Source organism: Ctenopharyngodon idella, chromosome 13, assembly GCF_019924925.1.
Source record: "Ctenopharyngodon idella isolate HZGC_01 chromosome 13, HZGC01, whole genome shotgun sequence".
NCBI classification, from domain to species: domain Eukaryota; kingdom Metazoa; phylum Chordata; class Actinopteri; order Cypriniformes; family Xenocyprididae; genus Ctenopharyngodon; species Ctenopharyngodon idella.
The window spans coordinates 18726040-18749481 of record NC_067232.1 but is presented as its reverse complement, the minus strand read 5'-3'; the positions used below and the strand labels follow the sequence as shown (position 1 = coordinate 18749481).

At 37.8% G+C, this 23442-nt stretch overlaps 1 protein-coding gene across 2 annotated transcripts in view; it reads left to right on the top strand.

Moving 5' to 3' along the window:
- Positions 1 to 23442, top strand: part of zgc:171482 (zinc finger protein) — a 127456-nt gene that overhangs the window by 57256 nt on the left and 46758 nt on the right. For both annotated transcript variants that reach the window (XM_051915887.1, XM_051915886.1), the window contains exons 4-6: positions 3970 to 4129; positions 13017 to 13241; positions 23234 to 23330. In XM_051915887.1, coding sequence (XP_051771847.1) covers positions 3970 to 4129; positions 13017 to 13241; positions 23234 to 23330 — 482 coding nt within the window. The remainder of the gene's footprint in view (positions 1 to 3969; positions 4130 to 13016; positions 13242 to 23233; positions 23331 to 23442) is intronic.

Below are 23442 nucleotides of genomic sequence, written 5' to 3'. Positions count from 1 at the left end.
CGTTGCTTTGGTGGGGTCTGCTGCTGATGCTGTGTGGGAGCGGCGGCAGACGCAGGCAAGCGCCCTCAGCGACAAGCAGGCTGAGGTGCTGTGGCCGGCAGTTGGTTGGGCACAGCAGCTGTCTGCCGGGGCAGGATGTGTTTGATGGCCTCAGTCTGCTTCTGTGTGGCCTAGAACTGCTGGGCAAAGCTCTCATCCGCATTGCCGAAAAGGGCATTCTGGGACATAGGGGAATTTAGAAACTGAGTTTTATCGGCATCCAGTCAGACACAGCCAGAGATGCCGCTCCTGGACCACGAAAGTGGACATCGTACATCCCATCGCACACCATCTCTCGCAGCGCAAGGTCTATTGCGGTATGAAGCTCTTGGATATCTTCCGGGTCGTGACTACCCTCGTGCAAGTCCTTCAGTGCCTTAGCCTGATGAACTTGCAATAACGTTATAGTGTGTAAGGTGGAGGCAGCCTCTCACAGACTCTGTAGGGATTGCCAGTTAGACTGGACGAATACCTACAGGCCCGTGAAGGGAGAGATGGGTCACCGTGCCAGGTGGAAGCAGTATTTGGACACAATTGCATCGCAACCAACCGCTCCACCAGGGGGGATCCCCGTCTACCCCTTGGCCACCCCACCATTGAAGGTGGTGAGGGGGGAGGAGAAACCAGGTCTGTTTCTGGCAGTAAAAGGTGCCGTCCACGACTTGGTAAGCGAGCTCGACCTTCTCTGCGGCCTGGGCAAGTACAGCCATCCATTTAGGGTCTGACTCAGACAATGCTACCGTTCCCGAAAGCTGAATCGTCATCCCCCAAGAGATCTGGCTCATCCTCCGATGCAGCAAAGCACTCCGAAGTACATTTACTTTGTTACATTTACTTGAGTATTTTTTTGGAAAATTTTTACTTTTAAGAGTAAATGTGGATACTTTTACTTTAACCTGAGTACATTTCTAATGAAAAAGCTGTACTTTGCTACGCTGGGCGACGTTCCTCTCGTTACTTTATTTTAATGCAATACTGTACATGTTAAGAAATTCGTAGTTTATTCCAAGCCTGCTGTCTCTTTTTTTCATGAACGATGTCCCATTCACAAATGAATCACTCTTTTGAGTCGATTCTGTTCGATTCTGTTCAAAGACTTTATCAAACAAGTTGGCAAAACTGACTAAATTGGTTTGCAAATCAGTTTGAATGATTTGTTCAGTTCCCTGCACGCACTGAATCATCTCAAGTGGTTTCTCACTCAGAGCATTGGATGAAGTTGCAGTGGACCTACAGTCAATTAAAAGCAAATCTGCAAATGCATCCTATTGTTTGCCAGCGATGAAGATCTTTATTAGTTGAACTGCGTATGCTGTCTGTGAACAGTTCCACAGGTATTGATTTCATTTGATTTCAGTTCATACAGCCAATAGCATACATTTTACAACCAAACAGATTATAATGGCACGCTAACACCACTACAAAGTATGTAGCATTTCTTTACCATTTTTTGGACATATATCTTAATTTAAGCTACCATTGTTCAGAGAGTATGAAATGAACACCCACCGTCCCACAGTAATGTGGGTAGCCTACCTATTGCACACTGTCCATCTTGAAAATTAACGCCTTTGTGTAGACACAGTTAACCAGTTTACATGCACCTGCAGCAATATACATTTGATTACATTTTGGAGAACAGATGGAAGATGATCCGTCAATGTGCATTTGATCATTGTTTGTGTTAAGATGTTCAGCGGTTATGAGCACGAGCACATGTAAAGAGTTTTCTCTCTTTCTTCTTTCAAATGTAGTTGTATACGTTATTACTATTATATGCAAAGGACATGCAATGGTTTTCGGGTTACAGATGCCAGAAATAATGCTTGTCTCTTCTGTGTTTGTTGCATATATATATATATATATATATATATATAGTTACAAAGTAACTAGTAACTAGCTACTTGAGTATTTTTTTTCATTGATACTTTTTTACTCTTACTCAAGTTAAGATTATTACTTTCACTTTTACTTTGAGTAAATATTTCTATAAGTACTTGTACTTTACTTCAGTACATTTTTTGGATACTCTACCCACCTCTGGTTGGTTCCTCAATGTGATCCTCGGGTCATTCATGTGACTGGCTGAAGTAGCCCTCGCCTGGCCTCCACCAGGACGAGAACTAGATCGAGGCAGAGGCACAGGAACCCCACCTCTCTTGAAGTATTGGAGCCATGACCACAACTTCGAGATGGCCATGCTCCCGCAGTGGGAACATGAATCATCCATGAGCGCCATCTCAGCGTGCTTAATGCCCAGACCCATGAGACTGTTTTTTGAAGTGCTTGGGAGATTGCGACCACCGCTGAAGTGCTGTGACACCAACACGAACAAGAGGCTTCTTCCAAAAGAACTGGCTCGAAGAAAATACTCTTGTAGATTTGTAGAGCAGAAAACAGTTAAACCGCTTGGCTCCGAAGTGAAAAGCTGATATGCACTTGCACCTGCTGCTCATTTGTATCCACGTGGGTAGGCGTGGAAGTCAGATGCAAAGATTACATGCCAATGTACATTGGCTCGTTTAGTTTACACTCCGACTGAAAGGGAAACTGATTTCACCAAGTGCAACCAATCAACCAATCAGATTTTAGGGACAATTAGAGTTTATGTCAAGTTTAGGCTTACATCCAGGGTCAGGTGCTTCTACATCACTGTTACTCACCTATAATTTCCCTCTGATTTTAGGGATAACTTATGGGTAGGGTTAGGTTTAGGGGTAGGGATTTCGTTAGCATTAGATTTTCAGACAGGAATGTGTTGACCCAGGAACACATATAACTCTGCCAAATCACGACGTGTGGAATTGATGTTGATAGAAATGGCAATTGCATGCATACATGTTTTGTTGTTGTTGTTGTTGTTATTAACAACGGAAATTATTGCTAATATTAGTTTTTATTTATTTATTACTTTTATTTATGTATTTATTTGTTGTATCTTTAGACAGATCTAATATTTTTATTTGAAAGTTGTTTTTCTGTTATGTAGGTCTACAAAGGCAACATCTTTCCAAGTACCTCACATGCAACCTGCTAAAATATCCCCTGGGGTCCACATTCCCTTGCCTGGGAAGCACTGATCTGAGGATGCTCTAAAGGAGTGTTTGTTGTGCTCATTCCAGTAACTGACTTTGTTGTGTTTATAAGAGATGATAAGCTGGATTGTAACTTTGAAAGGCAGGTCAGTGAACTTGGACAGTTTTTGGCTTCTTTTTCCGCCTGATTTACTTAAAGCTGACCTGTTTCCAGCTGCTGGACAGGATCAGGACCTGACTCAGAGTGGGGGGTTGGGAGAATGCCAAGGGCCCCGTCTGTGCTAGAATTGATAGTGGCCCCATAATCCACAGTCCAGTCTCCAGAGACGAGAAGGACAGTTCAAGCCACTGGCAGCAGCTCGCAGCACACACAATGTGGCCGTAATCATACGCTTGTCTGTGCTCATTTTTACTGACATATGAATATTCAAAACATCTTCTGGCTGTTAGATTCTGTAATCCAGAGTACATCTGATCAGTTGTTGGTGGCCAGAGAGCACTGGCTGAATATTTTATTTGTTTGTTTTCTTGATGTCCATCTGAAAAAATCTGAAAAATTTCAGAATATTGTATTTTTAGCACTTCTTTATGTTACTGCTTCCACAATTGTTATATTCCTCATCTGCAAAAAGATTCATTTGCAAGATGTTTGCACCTTTTTTTAATAGTTCTGTGATGTAGTTATGTTTTGAATGTAATTAAGTGCAAATGGTAAATCACTTAAGCAAGAGATTAAAATTTTATTAGACTCATTATTCATACCTCAAACCATCAATAACCACCTTTCAATGTAACATACATTTCTTTTTTTTATAAATGCATCAGATGCATTAATGATTTTCCACCTTGGATGTAAACTATGCATATTCTATGTCCTGTATTTCTGTCTTTTTAGGACAGTGCAGAAAATGAGGTGGACAGAAATAAATGCTGTACGCTCTGTAACATGTTCTTCACATCTGCCATTGTGGCTCAGTCGCACTACCAGGGCAAAACACACGCTAAGAGAGTTCGCTTGGTGCTGGGGGAGTCGCCAAGTCTGCCCACACCCACAGGTAAGTTATGCTAAACTAAGTGGATATGTATTCTTGTTTTTTTATTACTTCATATAAACATGCTAAAATGAATATTTTCTTCATAAAATACTTTTTTTGTTCTTTTTCCACTTTTACTGATAGCAGAGTAGACACTGTACAGTAGTGGATTGGATACCCAGAGGTGTGATCAGACAGTTATGAATCAGAGCTGTAGGAACATAGCGACTGATTCATGCTTGAAGCCCAGAGTGCGAGACTCAACCTAAAGTTCAGTTCTGTCAGGCTGGCTGTGTTTATGGCTGCCGGCCCAGCTGTGTGTGCAGTGGTAATGAAGCTTTACACAAGCTCCAGTGAGTGTCCTAGAACACTACTGGGATCCACAGACACAAAGACATCAAGAAACATAATATTACACTGTAGAGTATTGTAGAGTAGCTGTCTGTTAAAACTGTGATAAGGATGCAGTAAGCAAACAATCACTAAGTGCTCAGAATGTGAGATGAGTATGATCTAGATCAGGGGTGGCAAACGTCAGTCCTGGAGAGCTACAGTCCTGCAGGGTTTTGCTCCAACCCTGATAAAAACTCACCTGCCTGTAGCTTTCTAGTAATCCTAAGACCTTGATTAGCTTGTTCAGGTGTGTTTGATTAGGGTTGGAGCAAAACTCTGCAGGACTGTGGCTCTCCAGGACCGACGTTGGCTACTTCTGATCTAGATGATCAAGTTTAAAGTATTTTATGTACAGCAACAGAAGTTACATTATTACGCCATTAGATGACGGCAAAGACTGTCTTTATGAGTGTGTCAGTCAGTAGCGAAGACTTTTACATTGAAAAGACTGAATTGTTGTGAACACGGAACAAGACGCAACTGACAAATGCTTTAACTAGCGCTGTCAGTCATGGGAAAACCCCTTAACTGTTAAAAGGACAAGATAATACATCGGACATTTAAACAGATTTTTTTTATTATGAATATAGGACTGACCTGAAGGAAAATGCTAAATCTGAATGCATCTAATAAACTTGCTCTCTCGATCTTTTTCACACCCTTCTACATAATACAGTAAGCTTCACAATATCAATTGAGAACATACAGTTTATGTTGCTAAGAGTGGTTGCTAAGGGTGTTGTGTAGTGATACAGAGAACCGTTGGGTGAAGCGGCCATAGCCGTGTTTTATCCTGAATAAAACAGCTATTGACCAATCAGAATCAAGGACAGGAAATAACCGTTTTATAATTAAAAATGCATTTCAGTCTCTTTGATAGCAAAGTTGAATTTTCAGCATCATTACTCCAGTCTTCAGTGTCACATGTCACACTAAGGACTCTTAATTTGATATTCTGTTTTGTGTCCTTTAGTTCCCAGTCCTCCCATATCATTCTAATATGCTAATTTGGTGCTTAAGAAACATTTCTTATCATTATCAGTGTTGAAAACCATTGTGCTGCTTAATGTTTTTGTGGAAACTGTGATTTTTTTTTTTTTTTTTCAAAAAAAGATTCATCAAAAGAACAGCATTTACTTGAAACAAATTTTTTTTTAGAACATTATAAATGTCTTATACTGTCACTTTTAATCAATTTAATGCATCCTTAAATTAAAAAAGTGTATATATATATATATATATATATATATTATCTTACTGACCTCAAACTTTTGAACAGTAGTGCGTTTTAGAGCCTTTTGATGATATACAGTATTTGTGTTGATCGTTTTGTATTTTCTCTGAAAAATAAACACGAATTTATGGGGAAAAATAAGCATTTTTTAAAAACATGTTTGTTGAAAAGAAAAGAAAAAAAAGCACACAACTAATAAAGCAAAATCATTGCATAAGGCTGAAATAGTCTACAAAACAGTATTTGAATGGATTTCAGCTGAATTAATTGCACAAGTTTAATACTTTGGGTTTGGTGTTTAGAACAGAACATTAAGCAGAATGTCTGATGAATAGCAATACAGTTCGCTGCCTTGAAAACAGTAATAAAATTCTGCCAAAAATATGATGTTTATGTCTCTGATGATATTTACAATCCCGACAAATGGTTTTATCTATGTCCAGTGTAAATGAATAATTCAAAACTTGTTTACAAATGGCTGGACATAATGTGATGTATAGCAGTTAAAATTGCATCTGACGAAAAAACAAAAACAAAACAACAACAACATCCTCATACGGTATAATTAGATTTCTTTTTTTTCCAGTAAAGTTTCTTGTAAAATGTAGAGCCAGTGTTTGAAGCGATGAAGACAGGAGGACAGGCTCATGCATCTGAGGCATCACTGATCAGAAGCTAAGCAGTGTTATCCTTCGTGTGCTGCAGAAAAAGCCAGTAGGATTGCAGATTGTCATCTATCTGTTTTCTTGCTTGAAGCACAAAAATGCCTGAGAATAAGGTTGTGCAGAAACTGCCAGAGGCAGCAATAAATATGTGTGACTCAGGGTCAATGTCATGTATAAGCTAACTGGAAAATTATATTGAGCTTAAATGGCAAATAAAAAGAAAGAGCAAGACATTCCACTAATTCATCCGTATCAGTCCATTCATCCATGCCCGTATCTTCCTAACTAACCATCAGCCCACTCAACCACCGACCTACCCACCTACCCGGTGTAAACATGGCATAACTGTAGGTTGCTTGTGGTTGCCAAGCAATGTCAGCTGATCACAAGTGTGCATATATTAGCTAATTTCCAACTGCTTTAAACGTGGCTCAAATAAAACATTACTATTTCGATTTTTATAAACTCAGGTGATATAATGTAAAGCTGTTTGGCATTAAAAAAAGAAATGAAGCTTCTTAAGGGCTGTTTACACAACACTGTTTTCAACAACTTTTTATGCATTTTTGCCTTTAATTTACACAACAATGGTGTTTTTGGTGCCTGAAAATGCAAACTTTTGAAAACGGGTTTCAAAGTGCAAGTTTTTGAAAATTATACTGTTATTGTCTCCAAAACGTGAATTTGTGAAAACGTCACGCATGCGTATTACGTGTTCAGTCTATAGGCGTGTATTGTTTTTTTTTTGTTTTGTTCGTTTTTTTTTGTTTTTTTTTTACAACGTGATATATCGGCAACTATTGGCCTGGCATGAATAATACAGCATTTTTAATCATTTTTGCAGAATTGTTTTGACAACACTGTCGTCTTTTCCGTTTTTAGTACATCGTTGTCATGTAAATGTACCCTTACTAATGTGAAGTATTTAATTCATTAAAATATAAAACATTTACTATCACTAAGTTCACTACAAGAAATTAATACTTTTATTCAGTAAGGATGCATTAAATTGAAAAAATAAAGACATTTACAGTACAATGTTAGAAAATATTTCTATTTCAAATAAATACTGTCCTTTTGAAATTCATATTCATATTTAAAGAATCATTAAAAAAAATTACTGCTTCCACAAAAGGAGTAATAAAAAAATCAGCTTTGCCGTCACAGGAATAAATTACATTTAAAATATATTACAATAGAAAACAGTTATTTTAAATTGTAATAATACTTCACCATATCACTGTTTTACTGTATTTTGATTTTTATAAATGCAGCCTTGGTGAGCATAAGAGACTTCTTTAAAAAAAAAAAATGTATATAAATATACAAAATAATAGGTAACGCTTTACAATAAGGTCTCATTTCTTAAAGGATTAGTTCACTTTTAAATAAACTTTAATGCCTTTTGCATCCAAGATGTCCATGTCTTTCTTTCTTCAGTCGAAAAAAAATTAAGGTTTTTGATGAAAACATTCCAGGATTTTTCTCCATATAATGGACTTCAGTGGACACCAAACGGTTCAAGGTCCAAATGACAGTTTCAGTGCAGCTTCAAAGGGCTTTAAACGATACCAGACGACACCAGACGATGAATAAGGGTCTTATCTAGCGAAACGATCGGTCATTTTCGAAAAAAATACAACTGTATATGCTTTATATAAACAAACGTTCGCCTTCTAAGTGCCTCCGCCAAAACCGCATTTCTGTATTCTCTAAAAAGCTTACGCTGTATGTCCTACGCCTTCCCTATTCAACTTACGGAACGAACGCAGCGCCAGTTACATTTTTTCCGTAAGTAGAATAGGGAAGGCGTAGGACATACAGTGTAAGCATCGAACGTTTGTTTATATAAAGCATATACAGTTGTATTTTTTTCGAAAATGACCGATCGTTTCGCTAGATAAGACCCTTATTTCTCGTCTGGTGTCGTTAAAGACATGGACATCTTGGATGACATGGGGGTGAGTAAATTATCAGCAAAAGTTTATTTAAAAGTGAACTAATCCTTTAACATTAGTTAATGGATTAACTACATGAACTAACAATGAGCAATACATTTGTTATAATATTTATTAATCTTTGTTAATGTTAGTTAATAAAAATACAGCAGTTCTTTGTTTTTTCATGTTAGTTCGCAGTGAATTAACTAATGTTAACAAATACAACTTTTGATTTTAATAATTTATTAGTAACTGTTGAGATGATCATTAAGAATAATAAATGGTGTAGAAGTAATTATCAGTTCATGTTAACTAAAGTAGTTACAGTAAATATTGTTAACTAATGAAACCTATTGTAAAGTGTTGCCAAATAATATAATATAATATAATAAATGAAAATAGTGCATAATCATTATTAGAAACTTTGAACTGTTGTGTTACACATTTCCATCAGCATTGTGCCCTGAACAGATCCACCTCTCAATTGGATTTTGCACTGTGAAACAAAATTGATTCGCAATAGACACTTTCAATCACTTGAACTTTGGTCACTGGATATTTGCCAGTTTGGAAAGTCATCAGTGTGGGCATCAGTGTTTGATTACTTTCACTTTAAAGTGATCTTAACCACATCACAAATAAATACTTCTGGCATCAGGACAAACATGTGGCATGTGTTTCCATCTTTAGCCTGTCAATGACTATTGAATTTCATTTCCTGTCATAAGAGGGAAATGATTTCAATTAAGCAGAGTAGTGTTTCTTACAGCCTTCTAGACAAATTCCACATGTGTCTGGTTCTCCATACAGTAGATATTATAACATATACTCAATGGTGGGTGTGAGAATGTGATCATCATAGAAATCAGAATTCTGTGCGTTATTCATTCTCTTTTTTCTTTGTCTTTTTTTTTATTCTCTTTTTTTTTTTGTTAGATGGAGATCACACAGTAGATGGCTTTATAAAGTATTAGCGAAACAATATGAAAGGACTTTTCCACAAATTTAAAGAGAAAGTGGTAGAATGGGGGTTTCAGGAGAGATTAGAGTCAAAAGTAACCTTCATGAAAATCCAGAGTGCTGCTCACTCGGGAAAACTCATCAGACGAGGATCGGTGCTGACAGTCGAAGCGGATGTGATGGTGTTGCCCTTGAGATTTTTACCTGCCCAACCCCCGTCTCTTTCTGCTCTTCTTGTCACTCCGGCTGTAAAACCATCTTTGCTTTGGGGTTCATCTGCAACATCTGCCAATGCACATCATGCTGGGCTCTGTAGGAATAAAAACATAGATGTGTATGTTAGGGATATGCAAAATGATTTTATATGGAAGCCCTGCATAAATGTACAGTTTTAAGATGTCCACCAGACCCAGATAAGACGCCTAAAGGATGTTCACACAGCATGAATTCTTGCTTTCAAAAGGAACACAACAGAATGAAACAAAACACATGGGTCTCGAGAAAGATTAACTATTTTTAACTCAACACATCTTATTAAAAACACTCATAATTATCTAGAAATGTATTGTTGAATGCTGTGAATTTGTTACAAAAGCAGTGCTTTGATGGCTGTATCGGTGGTGCTTTAAAGCGGATTAATTTAGAGACGCAACTTCTCCGAGAGGATTTTAACATGCTGACAGATCAACAGTAGCACACTGTCAGCATGCGAAAAATCCTGCTCGAACCTGCTCTAAACTCTTTATTTAAAATATTACAGCTAAAAAAGAAAATAATATAGAAACACACGCTATTCGACTAGTCAACCACCCTGACCAACCATAATGTCTGTATGCAGGTTTTGTCAGACTAAAAGCTGGTTTTAAGTGATCCATGCACAGTGATTTGAATCATCGTTGCTCATCTAAGTGAGAAGTGGGTGGTGAGAACAGAGAGGTGTAGTTACCGCATGTGTTCTTGGTTGCTACAGTATGACAAATCAACTAAATTAAATGAACAACTTCCTAGCAACCAGTGTCCAATTTGAGATTAACCATCAGAGACCCACATATGTGTGGATTATATATATTTATATACACACAACATGGCACCATTGCCATCTGTTTTGACCAAAATTTGGCAATATTCTTCATAGATAGTTCAATCATGACAACTCTCGGAAGATTTTTAGCATGGTAATGGATATAACAATGGTAATGTATTTGGTCTTGGCAGAATAGATCTGCTATGCTGCTGCTGAATTGCTGCTGCTGTATTATTGCTGCTGCTGCAGAGCAAGTACAGGAACTTGCTACTGCCAATACATACAGCGATACGCTGCTGTGAGTAAGACATACTGCTGCTGCACAAATAGCATAGATCAATAACCCATAGCAGATCTATACAGGTGGAGCTGGGGAAGGTGGAGGGTTTTAGAGGATCTCTGAAGCGCGCTGCAAACTGCTATAGTGAATGATAACTACCCAGCCATTTAAATGTGTGAGCAACAAGCTCATTAGCTGCATAAGTGACATGGACCAATCAGCTTGTGCCAAGTAGTTAATACTGTAATTATCATCAGCTTACGTTAAATTAAAATTCTGTCATTAATTACTCACCCTCATGTCATTCCACACCAGTAAGACCTTCCTTCATCTTCGGAACACAAATTAAGATATTTTTGATAAAATCCGATGGCCCAGTAAAGCCTACATCGCCAGCAATTACACTCCCTTTTTCAATGCCCAGAAAGCTACTAAAACTATATTTAAAACAGTTCATGTGACTACAGTGGTTCAACCTTAATATTATAAAGCGACGAGAATACTTTTTGTGCGCCAAAAATAACAAAATAGCAACTTTATTCAACAACATGTGATGGACGATTTCAAAACACTGCTTCATGAAGCTTCAAAGCTTTATGAATGTTTTGTTTTGATTCAGTGGTTCGGAGCGTGAATCAAACTGTCAAAGTCACATAAACTATTGAAGTTTCAAAACCCTTATGACGTAATGAAGCCTCGTTAACTGAAATCATGTGATTTTGGCGCTCTGAACCACTGATTCGAAACAAATGATTCGTAAAGCTTCGAAGCTTCATGAAGCAGTGTTTTGAAATTGCCCATCACTAGATATTGTGGAATAAAGTCGCTATTTTGTTATTTTTGACACACAAAAAGTATTCTAGTCGCTTTATAATATTAAGGTTGAACCACTGTAGTCACATGAACTGTTTTAAATATGTTTTAGTAGCTTTCTGTGCATTGAAAAAGGGAGTGTTGTTGCTGGAAATAGAGGCCTCACTGAGATTTCGGATTTTATCAAAAATATCTTAATTTGTGTTCCGAAGATGAATGAAGGTCTTACGGGTGGCTTACCCATCAGCCAGCGCCATCTAGAGTTTCATGACTGAACTATGTATATAGATGGTGTCATGTTGTGTGCATGCTTGTAGATTCAAAGCATTGTTGCTATGAAATTTTTCAGAATGCAAACTTTGGTTATCGTACTTTTAACCTAAAAGCTCTTTAAAAAGCATTACTTTATTGATTTAAATAGCTGTTGAAGTTTTACTACAATGGGCCTTTGAGAGTTAAAGGAATAGTTCACCCAAAAATAAAAATTCTGTTATTGACTCACCTTCACATCATTCCAAACCTGTACGACTTTCTTCTGTGGAACATAAAAGAAGATACTTTGAGAAATGTCAAGTCAAGTCAAGTCAACTTTGTCTTGCACAGCAGCTCTAGCTGCTCTAGAAGAAAACGTGTCATTGTCCATCTTAAGTAAGTTCAGTATTGATTCATTCCATTGTAAAAATCATTAGTTATTAATTTAATTTGTTTATCTATACAGCAGCTCTGATGTCTCGGTGTGTCTCAGTGTCCATACAATGGAAGTCAATGGTCACCAAAACTGTTTGGCTATCAACATTCTTAAAAATATCTTTCTTTGTGTTCGGCAAAAGAAAGTAAGTCATGCAAGGTTGGAACAACATGAAGGTAAGTAAATGATGGCAGAACTTATTATTTTTGGCTGAATGTTCCTTTTAACAGGCAAATTCTATGGAAATGCTCTCTCATAACATTTGAGAGAAAGACTGGGATTCTGTTACATATTCTCTGCTATATTGATAGATTTTATGTTTGTAAAGAGTTAGAGTTGGTTCACCTAACTCACTCTCATGTCCTTCCAAGCCCCTTTTTATACTCCTTTCTTCCATTTGAACACAAAAGTGAGACATTTAGCAGATTTGTTCATGGTTCTTTTATCCATACAATGAACTAAATGATAAAAAAATGTACTGTAAAAAGTTACTGAACAAAAATCCTTCTGTGTACTTTACAGGGTTTTCAGCATCTTTTGGATTCAAAAGTGCAGTAAACAATCATAGTGTGTTTAGCTCATTCTAACCTGCGGCAGTGTCGTGTCCTGTGGCTATTTGGGGTTAGTAACCATGGTAACAGTTCCCATGGTGTCTTTGAGAGTGTCACCTGGAAGATCAATCCATTCGCTTGCTGTTTCCTCATAAGATGGAGGAAGCTAACCTAACTCAAGGGTGAATTTTCATCTCCACATGTGCTGACCCTCTATTGACCTGCGTAGATTAGGCTTGTGTGTTTGACAGCAGGGTAGTTTCAGCTGCACTCAACAGAATCTGTATTGTTTGCTTTAGCTCATAAAGGCTATATTGATGGAAGTTTTTATATGATGAATGAAAATTCTGTTCTGTGCAGAGTCGGCCCCGCCCACCCCTCAGACCACAGACCCTCCCCCTCCCTCGTGGCAGCCGCTGACCAATCACGGAGAGGCGGGCAAGTACTGCTGTTTGTGTGGCGCCTGGTTCAACAACCCACTGATGGCACAGCAACACTATGAAGGCAAGAAGCACAAGAGAAATGCAGCGAGGTCACGACTGCTAGAGCAGCTGGCTGGCAGTCTAGATGCCAATGAAAGTACAGGTCAGTCTTCAATATCCTAAGGTGTAAATGTCATGCGACTAATCACATTTTGGAGACACAAAATTTATGTAAATGTAATTTTGTTATGTAATCAATTGATTCCACAAGAATACGCTTCACTAACAATTATACTGAGCAGTGACATCAAACTAGACAAAATGCTTAAGAAACATTTCTTATTATTATCAACATTGAAAACAGTTGTGTTGCTTAATACTTTTGAGAAAACCGTGACACATTTTTTCAGGACTCTTTGTTGAATAGAAAGTTCAAAAGAACAGCATTTATTTGACATAAAAATCTTGTGACCCATTTCATCAATACAGTTACTGTACTTTTGAATGGAGGGGAGAAAGATGGGGCTATAACCTGACCATGCTAAACTGCTAACTCTGACCTCTTGGACTGCTGTTCAAGTTCCATTTTAACAACAAAGATCTAAATCTTGTTTCCTCTTGAGTGAATATACAAACAAAAAGACTAGCTACAAGTATGCAATTCAGAATCCATGCATTTTGTAGCACACGTTTCTTACATGCATCCATAAATCTTTCAGGTCACATACAGTACAGTACTCCCCCTTCCTCTGCTTCCCACAATTGAATCCTGTCAGTGACTTTGTGCTCTTCAAATGCATATTTCACATTGATGTAATCACTAGACATGTTAGTCATAGAGTGTGTGATACAGGTATCTTGACAGATCCTATAAGTCAGTTCAAATAAACTGAGTCACATCGCAGTGGTTGCTCAGGGGTTTCAACAAGGTCGAGTCGAATATCGCCTTCGGATACATCTCGAGAACTAGATCCGTAAGACTTGAGAGATACTTTCCCCAAGGCAAATTAGCAAAAGGCTTGTCACTTGTCTTTAGGAACTAAGACTCAAAGCGCTTTGATTTTGATTTGCCTGCTACTGAAATGAACAAGTCAGTCCAATTCAGGCTTCTTTTGTTCAGTAGTTGTTTAAAGACATATTCAGTGACAATCTTACTGCATAACCATGAAAAGTAAAGAAAAATGAAAATTCTATCATCATTTACATATTTTCTGTGGAATATAAAAGAAGACATTTTTTGTCCATAACATGATGTCATGAAAACACTGATTGGCTGATCAAGATGATTGGCATCTCGACTTGTACACACACAATGTTGTTTGAATCCCACTGACTTTCAAAATATCTAGAGGGGAAAAAAAGTCATACAGGTTGGAACATGGATCATGAATGAGGAAATATTGACATTTTCTATTTTGGGTAACTGTTCCATTAAAAGCTTCTGATTTCCATGAAGTACGAAATTTTGCCTAGATCCATAAAATCACCATAAAAGTCTCATAAAAATGGTCCACACCATTCATGCACCATATTCTAAGTTTTTAAAGTCATTGTTCACTGTTTATCCTCACTGTAGCATATCACTTGCCATATCATAATGATGAAATGCAAGAACATCATATGGACTAGTATTATGGGGCTTTTTGGGTGTGAACTATTCCTTAAAGGGAAACAGTTTCAACATCATGGACAGAAAAAAGGTATTAAAGGGTTAGTTCACCCAAAAATTAAAATGATGTCATTAATTACTCACCCTCATATCATATATATACACCCGGAAGACCTTCGTTCATCTTTGGAACACAAATTAAGATATTTTTTTATGAAATCCGATGGCTCAGTGAGGCCTGCATTGACAGCAAGATAATTTACACTTTCAAACGCCCAGAATGGTACTAAAGTTATTTAAAAGAGTTCATGTAACTACAGTGGTTCGACCTTAATTTTATGAAGCGACGAGAATACTTTTTGTGTGCCAAAAAAACAAAATAACGACTTTATTCAACAATATCTAGTGATGGGCGAATTCAAAACACTGCTTCATGAAGCTTTGAAGCTTTACAAATCTTTTGTTTCAAATCAGTGGATCAGAGCGTGTATCAAACTGCCAAAGTCATGTTAACCATTGAAATTTCTAAACCCTTATGACATAACGAAGCCTCGTTTACTGAAATCACGTGACTTTGGCACACCGAACCACTGATTCGAAACAAAAGATTCGTAAAGCTTCGAAGCTTCATGAAGCAGTGTTTTGAAATCGCCCATCACTAGATATTGTTGAATAAAGGCATTATTTTGTTTTTTGGCGCACAAAAAGTATTTGTCTCACTGAGCCATCGGATTTTATCAAAAATATCTTAATTTGTGTTCCGAAGATGAACGAAGGTCTTATGGGTGTAGAACGACATGAGGGTGAGTAATTAATGACAGAATTTTCATTTTTGGGTGAACTAACCCTTTAAGAAGGATTAACTGATGTGTGAAAGCAGAAGAACTGTCCTAATGTACCCTTAAATACCAGCAAACTGATCAGTCCAAGGGTAATCAGAGCTTCAGGCTCATGAGACATCAGTCACAGTGAAGAGTATTGTCCAAAAAGAGCATGTGGATACCTGCCAAGACTTAGCAGGTAATTGAGATTCTGCATTACCAGAGATAGAAACACACAAATCACAATGCAGCGAATGAACAAGCCAAGAAGCCATGCTTTATTTTTAACTGCTGTTTACAATCCTGCCTTAAGAGTCCATCAAAAAGTCATGCATTTAAAAGGTCTTGGGGGGACAAACTTGTTGCGATGCTCACAGTGTTGAGAAGCTCATAGTGTTGAGAAGCACATAGTGTTTCCCTTTTAATACAAATCATGTGAAATCTGCAGTTATTGATGGTTTTTGTCAAGCCTTGAAGCAACAAAAACAAAAATGGAACATTGAGGCTTGCATTCTGCATAAGAGATTATCATTTTCCCCAGCCATGCCCCAGCAGGATGCCCTTGTCAGGAGCTTTTCACTGTGAATGTCACGTCTATTGAAATATCAACAGAAATGCCGTTGATTACAAAAGCCTCTCATCAAGCTGTTCTTCACTCGCAAACATCACGTCTCTGTATAGATGCTGTTAGTTAAAGTTGAAGTATGTTAAAATACATTCTCTTAACCCAGTTTATTGTTCATTGACTACTATTAGTATGCCATTCATTTATATTGTTTACTTTGATGTGCTCAGTGTAGACAAGCCTCAAAAAGTTTTGGTGCAGATATGTTGGATGGATTTATAAGCGAGATGCTTACGTTCGCTCTAGGCTGAGTGTTAGACTACTCAATCACTTTCTCTTGACACATAGCAACACAGCTAAAAGTATTCCTAATGTTTTGGAAGGTTTATTAAAAGTTGCTTACTTTTACCTGTTGAAACATGCCTTCACAAGCACCCATAAGAGATGTATTTGTGATGTTTGAGTTGGGGGAGGCGCAATGCATGAAAAGAGCATTTGCAAAATATGTTCCGCTAGGTGCCACTAGTGTCGCAGAAACAACATACTTCACCTTTAAGATTAATCTGCATTTGTGCCAAATACCCACAAACCCAGTGGACCCCAAAGGATAGTCATTTGTAATGCTATAATGTGAATCGTATCATCTTTTTGTAGCTTGTAAATATAGTCATAATTTTGCCCAGATGGAATGTGTGAACCTTTTTTGCTTTGGGCAAAATCTAATGAATTTTATTTAGCTACCTGTTTTAATGCCTGAAATAATAATAAATGTACATTTGACAATAATTACTATTCAAACATAGGACAACCATATAATGCAATTACGTATAGTTTATCACAAAAAAAATGATTGAATGAACTAAAGAAGGAAAGAAAGAAACGAACAAACGAAGGAACAAATGAATGAAGAGCACAAAATGTTAGATAGCAAATGGAGTATGTTGATTAACATTTGTTTTAATTGATCATCTAATCTTTAATTCTAGGTAACCAAAAAGGAGAAACCTTTTCTCAGTACTACAGTTTATATTAACCGTGGCCAAGGGGAAAAACTAAAAAAGAACCATACAAAACATTGCCATAAAAGACTTATAAGACTTGGTTCTTTTATGCTGTTTTTTGGTCCTTTTTGGAGCTTGGCAAGTGAGGTCACAATAAACTGTCAGTGTATGGAAAAGATTCCTCTAGAAAATATATAGCATCAGGGTGAGTAAATAAGGACAGATTCGCTTTGGGGTCCAATTGTGGATAGGTTTTGCAAGACAAAGTATTTAACACTGCCCAGCCTCGTAGCCACAGTCCTGAGCGTCTCTATCTGCTCAGCTTTTGTTTGGTTGTCCCTCAGGGAGCTGTCAAGACTTCTTTCATCCTGTCCTCTCTCATTCATCATCCTCATTAGCAGCCTGCACACAAACACAGGGTACATGCAACATACAGATGAACACACATGTCCCATTTTTAAAAGGAAAAGACAATTGGAGGGAATGCAACAGAACAGCTTTCACTGACATGTAGCTATTCATTATCCATCGAGCTTCTCATCAGGTACAGGAAGCCATTGGTAGGGCTCATCTGAGAGGTGACTGCTAGCGGATCCCAGCCCAGGCTCTTGGCTATTTTCGTGGAGAACACTTCAGTGTAATTGCCTTCCAACTGAGGCTAAATTTTGTTGCTGAGAAAATTGGTGTGCAGCACAGCCCTCTCCTGCTGCAACCAGGATTTCATTTCCCCCTAAACAAAAAAAGCAGGGAGAGTGACAAGCTTTAGGATGTAAATACCAGCTCGGTGCTGGAGAGCCTCCTGCCATTTCGTGAAGGGAGATATTGAAAGTGCAGCGATTTGCCCTGCTTAAAATTGCAAGAGCAGTTTATGTGCTTCACAGAATCTGTAAAAAGCCAAGGACGAGCCAGCATCTCCTTCCTGTTCCTTCATATCCACCTTGACAGGCAGGATTAAAATTGGCATTCATACTGGATTATTACTGTTGTGACCATATAAGAGAACTTCTGTGCTTTTAAAGTAATGATAGAATTATAGAATTGAGTGCAGTTATTCATTATGACCCAGTGAATTTATGAAAATATAGGATTTAATGAACATAGAGAGATATGAATCCTCCATAAAATGTGTGTGTAATTGCCAGAGGGATCATCTTGGCAATTATCTTATTATTTGGTAGTGACAAGATTAGATGATCATTAGATTCGCTACGCTGAGGAAAAAAAAAAAAAAACATTTTATATTTTAATATATTTTAAAATTAAATTTTTTCCTGTGATGGTAAAGCTGAATTTTCAGCAGCCATTCAGAGTTCATTCTAATATGCCGATTTGCTGCTCAAGAAACATTTCTTATCATTCTCAATGTTGAAAATATTGCTGCTTAATATTTTTGTGAAAACCATGATACTTTTTTAATAGGGGTGTAACGGTAAACAAAAATGACGGTTCGGTACAGGTTCGGTACAGCAGGATGAGAAAAGAGATTTTTTTTCTTTTTTTTGTTTTATTAAACAATGTTTTACTGAACCAACTGTGTCTTTGTCTTTAATATGTCCTTAATTTTCTTAAGGATAAAAAAAATCTATCTCTGCTAATGCTGTGAACTATTAGGGAGCCCTTACTTGAACATTACTATAATAAAGGTTACAATTAACAACAGAGCCCAAATGATTAAATTCAGTTGCTATTTATTTTTAGATTTAATCATCAACACTCAAATAATAATAAAAAATGTATGTATTGTAAGCATGTAAATTACACATAAGGCAATTTTTGCATTAACTTCTGTTTCTCCAATTCGTTGTTGAAATATCTAATAATTTACACAGTGGCTGTTATAACATGTTTTCATGATGTATTTATTTAGGCCTTATGCCGCGTTCCAGGCAACCCGTAAACCGTGTTTTTCCAAACTTCTACCCATGAAAGTGCACTGGAACGGCAGTCAAACCCGTGACTTCTCACCTGTGAAGTCGTACTAGATCAATGTACTCCCAGTTCCGCGCTCTGACGTCACATAGCCCGCGAAACAACAATGGCACCCCCTACGGATGCGGTGTTTATGCAAGTGGTAAACGGTGAGAAATGGACTTTAGGACAATATAACGTTGCAATCAAGTTAATAATAATAAAATAATGATAAATAATACACACATGATTATGTATTAGCACCTTTGGCGATAGAAATGATTGTAAATGAGCATAAGCCCCGTACGGTCCACCATGCTGGTTTGTTTACATCTAGCTACCACAATTCCTTGCGCTCAGGCAGTTTGGCGTGACTTGCCTGGAACGCTACAAAGTTGTGAGTCGTGGTTTGAAGTCGTGACTTACAGGCTCAAAAACCTGCCGGGAACGCAGCATTACACTGTGTCCTAGCCAGACGCGACACAACGCCACAACACACAATAAGTTTTTTTCCTAAACAGTCGCGATGATTCTATTTTAGAAACGGTTTCTATTTCTCTGCGACGTCGCGGCTGGAACATCAACACAAAGAATGGCAATGATAATATCAGGTACTGATTATGTGCTTTATTTAATGTTAAAAGCGCCTCATATAAGTTTGAATATCATTCTGTGTTCCCAGCTTTTTAGCTAGAAAACAACACTGGCTAATTCACCTCAGATCTTGAAAATAAATAAATGGGCACAAATCAACTCAATGCGAACAAACAAGTGTATTCTATGACAAACATTGTTTCAGTCATTCCGTATTTACTTTAAATAATGTTTAAATTTGATTTTATCGCATGGCGTGTAGTTAGGACACGGGGTGCTTCTCAATATCCCTCCTCGTTTCCTCGCTCCTCCGTGCTCCATCCTATGACCCGGAAACCGATCAAGCTCAGCCATCTTGTAGGACATCTCAATTCTCTAATTGCACCGTTAGGAAGCGAGGAACGAGGAGTGAGGAAGCTTCCTGAGGAGTCATGAGCGAGGATACACAGGTGTATCTTTCTCGTCGAGAAACCTGACGCACGTATACATTCTCCTCCCCCGTCACATCTGTCAACAATAATTTAAATGTATTCTTTACTTTTGCAGTTTAAATAAACTTTACATCTCACATATTTCAACGGAGCATCTTGCGTTATTAATATTTATTATGAATTTTTTTAAAATAACCAAACTTTAACAACATGAGGGCAGATCCCTCGAGCGCAGCTGATGACGCTTTGAAGTGATGCTCGGGTGAACAAAAACATTCCAATATACAAATAACATTTCCTTCGATTCCTCCGTCCTCGTTTTCTTTCCTTGCATCCTCCCCTCACATCCTACGGGGGTGGAGCTGAGACGCGAGGAAAGGAAGCGAGAAAAGGAAACGAGGATGCACAAATGAGAAATGAGAAGCACCCACGGTGTTCATTTCCCAGAACTAACCAGGCTGGAAGACCAACTAAGACCAACAACTGTTACAATATAAGCAGTTATTTCCAGCAGGGAATTATTCAGAATTCATCACAGTTCAGCTTAGCTAATGATAATACTTTTGCACTCAATGTTCAGATCATATTTACAGATTTTCTGACCTACTTTTCAAAGTGTTCTTATTTTTAATGAAAGAGAGTCACATTTTTGGCTGAGTTCTAATTTAATACTCAAATCCAGAGTAAAATAGCACTAGTAATCAAGTCTTTCTTTCTGTCTAATTTGGCACGTTTAATAATTTAGTGGAATTTTCCGAGTGCCTCATCTATTTGGTAGCAATTTCCTGGGCAAGAGAAGAGAAACTGATTGATGGCCTATTGTTGGAAATAAGTACGACCTCTTTCCCACAAGCCAGCAGTTAGGAGCAAACTTTAATCTTCTTCTAGTAAACATTCATCTCATACCCAGAGCCACATCTCTCTCTCTCTCTCGCTCTTTCTGTCTGTCTTTCTCAGTGGTTCTTTTGGCATCTCAGTCAGTTTAATTAACTGGGATTAGAAGCCACCACAGTGTCTTCCAAGGCTTGTTTATGAGTACCACACTAAGAGGTCATGAGGGGTCCTATGAAAGAAAATCCCATCACACAGAGCTTTTTAACAGAAACAAACATTCTGTAAAGCTACTTATGAAGTCTGAAGGCCAAGTTTTACATTTTTAATCTGTGAAAGAAGCTGGTCCTTGTGTAGTTTTCAGCTACTGATAGAATAGCCAGTTCTACATCTTTAATTTTCAGTTAAATGCTAATTCTTAATTAAAAGACAGTGGAGTAGCAAGAGTTTGGCAGAAAAATAAATGGTTCTCAGACTAAAGCAGCCTCTAAAGTGTGTTTTATAAGGTCAGTTAAATTTGTATTGCAATATTTCTCAGTCATGCCATACATCCTGTTCATATTAATAGCTTGCTATGAATAGTGTTTTGGATTCATTACACATATTTGCTGTCACCATATGTTTGGTGTACTGACACCACAAGCTGTCTGTGAACATGCATCACATCACTCTCAACTCACAGAAAGCATCCAGAAAGCTTCATTGGAATGTGTGCGTGTGTGTGTGTGTGTGTGTGTGTGTGTGTGTGTGTGTGTGTGTGTGTGTTTCAGTGATAATGAAGTAAAGACGTTTCAAAATTAAAGTGTTAGTTCACCCAAAAATGAAAATTACCCCATGATTTACTAACCCTCAAGGCATCTTAGGTGTATATGACTTTCTTCTTTCAGATGAATATGATATAAATAATGTCCTGGCTATATTAAATAATGTCCTGGCTCTTCCAAGCTTTATAATGGCAGTGAATAGAGGATGAGATTTGAAGCCCAAAAAAGTGCAACCATCCATCATAAAAGATATCAACACGGCTCAGGGGGGTTATTGAAGGCCTTCTGAAGTGAAGCGATGCATTTGTGTAAGAAAAATATCCATATTTAAAACTTAAATAACTGGCTTGGCAGACAGCCATACGCACGTCGACTTACACCAAAAGAGTAAGCCCTGACATGATGTAGGAGTAGCGTAAGCTTTGACACCTCCCGCTGTTCAAACAAATAAGGCTGTGCAACAAACTTAAGCTCCTCTTCTCTTATATCAAAATCCTCCGACATTTCTCTATTAGAATTCTCATTTTAGACTTCTAATTCGTGACCGGTGTTTTGTTTTGCTCTCTCCTCTGCACTTCCACATCCGTCAATACGTCATGCGTCGGGTCAAAGGTCACTCTTTCGCCATAAATTAAAGAGTTTTTTTTGTTGTTTGTTTTGTTTCTTACACAAACGCATCGCTTCACTTAAGAAGGCCTTTATTATTTATTATCCACATTACTAAACAGTAAAATGTTCAGTCACAAGTATGCATTCAGAGCTTTAAAGTATGCAGCTCATCCAAAACAGAATTGAGTTTTAACTATGTACTATGTGCGTAAAATGCATTAAAAAAATAAGGAAGCTTCACTAATTAGCATTCTAATTGCATATATATTCTTACACATGTATATAATCACCTTAACTGAAATGAGAACAAGTTCTGTTTTTAGAGCTTGTGGTGTGACAGCAATATAATGTAAACGGTGTGAAAAGCCTATGTTTGAACAGATCGAGGAACAGACAACACTCATCAAAAATAACTCTGCAGATGTCTGAGAGAAATATTGCCCAGAAAGAGCACACATGGTCTCTCCACATGTAATGAATGAGCCTCTATGCATTTCTGTTCTACGTCTTTCTCCTATTCTTCACATCCGTCTATTTTTGGTCTGACGTTGTTCGTTATTTGTGGTACCACCTGCAAAGCCTTTAATTAGCTCACATCTGCTTCACTCCCTCCCGACTGATGCACTTGGCGCCCCTCCACTCTAAAAGACCATAACCCCCCCAAATCAAAAGGCCATCAAGACAAAAGCAAGCTAAAATCGCTAATACTTCTGATTCCATGAAGACTGCAGAATGAGATGCCATATTAGGAGCGGGTGCATTTTCATCTGACACACAGAATGGAGTCTTCAAACAAAACCGTCGTCAGTTCGAGAGAAGCAAAACAACAGGGATTAAATATAGATTTATGTGTTCTTTGTCAGCTAAGGCAATCTTAAAAACAAAAAGCAATCAATAATGCTCAAAAGAGAACGAGAAAAGGGACAAAACAATTTTAAGAGCGTTTCAGCAGGGACATGTTTCCGTTCTGCTTTCAAGTTAAAATCTGTTTTTTTTTTGTTTGTTTTTTCTTTGTGTTGCAGGCCTGCGCCGGAGTTACTCATGCAGCGTTTGCAAAGTGGTCCTGAACTCCATCGAGCAGTATCATGCACATCTCCAGGGCTCCAAACACCAAAACAAGTCAGTGTGAATTTTCTGTCCTAAATTATTCCTTCACATCTCTCCAAGTTTACACCTGATATTAAGATGTGTTTTGGTTGATCAGATCACAAGGGAGACACATTCCCGTTTA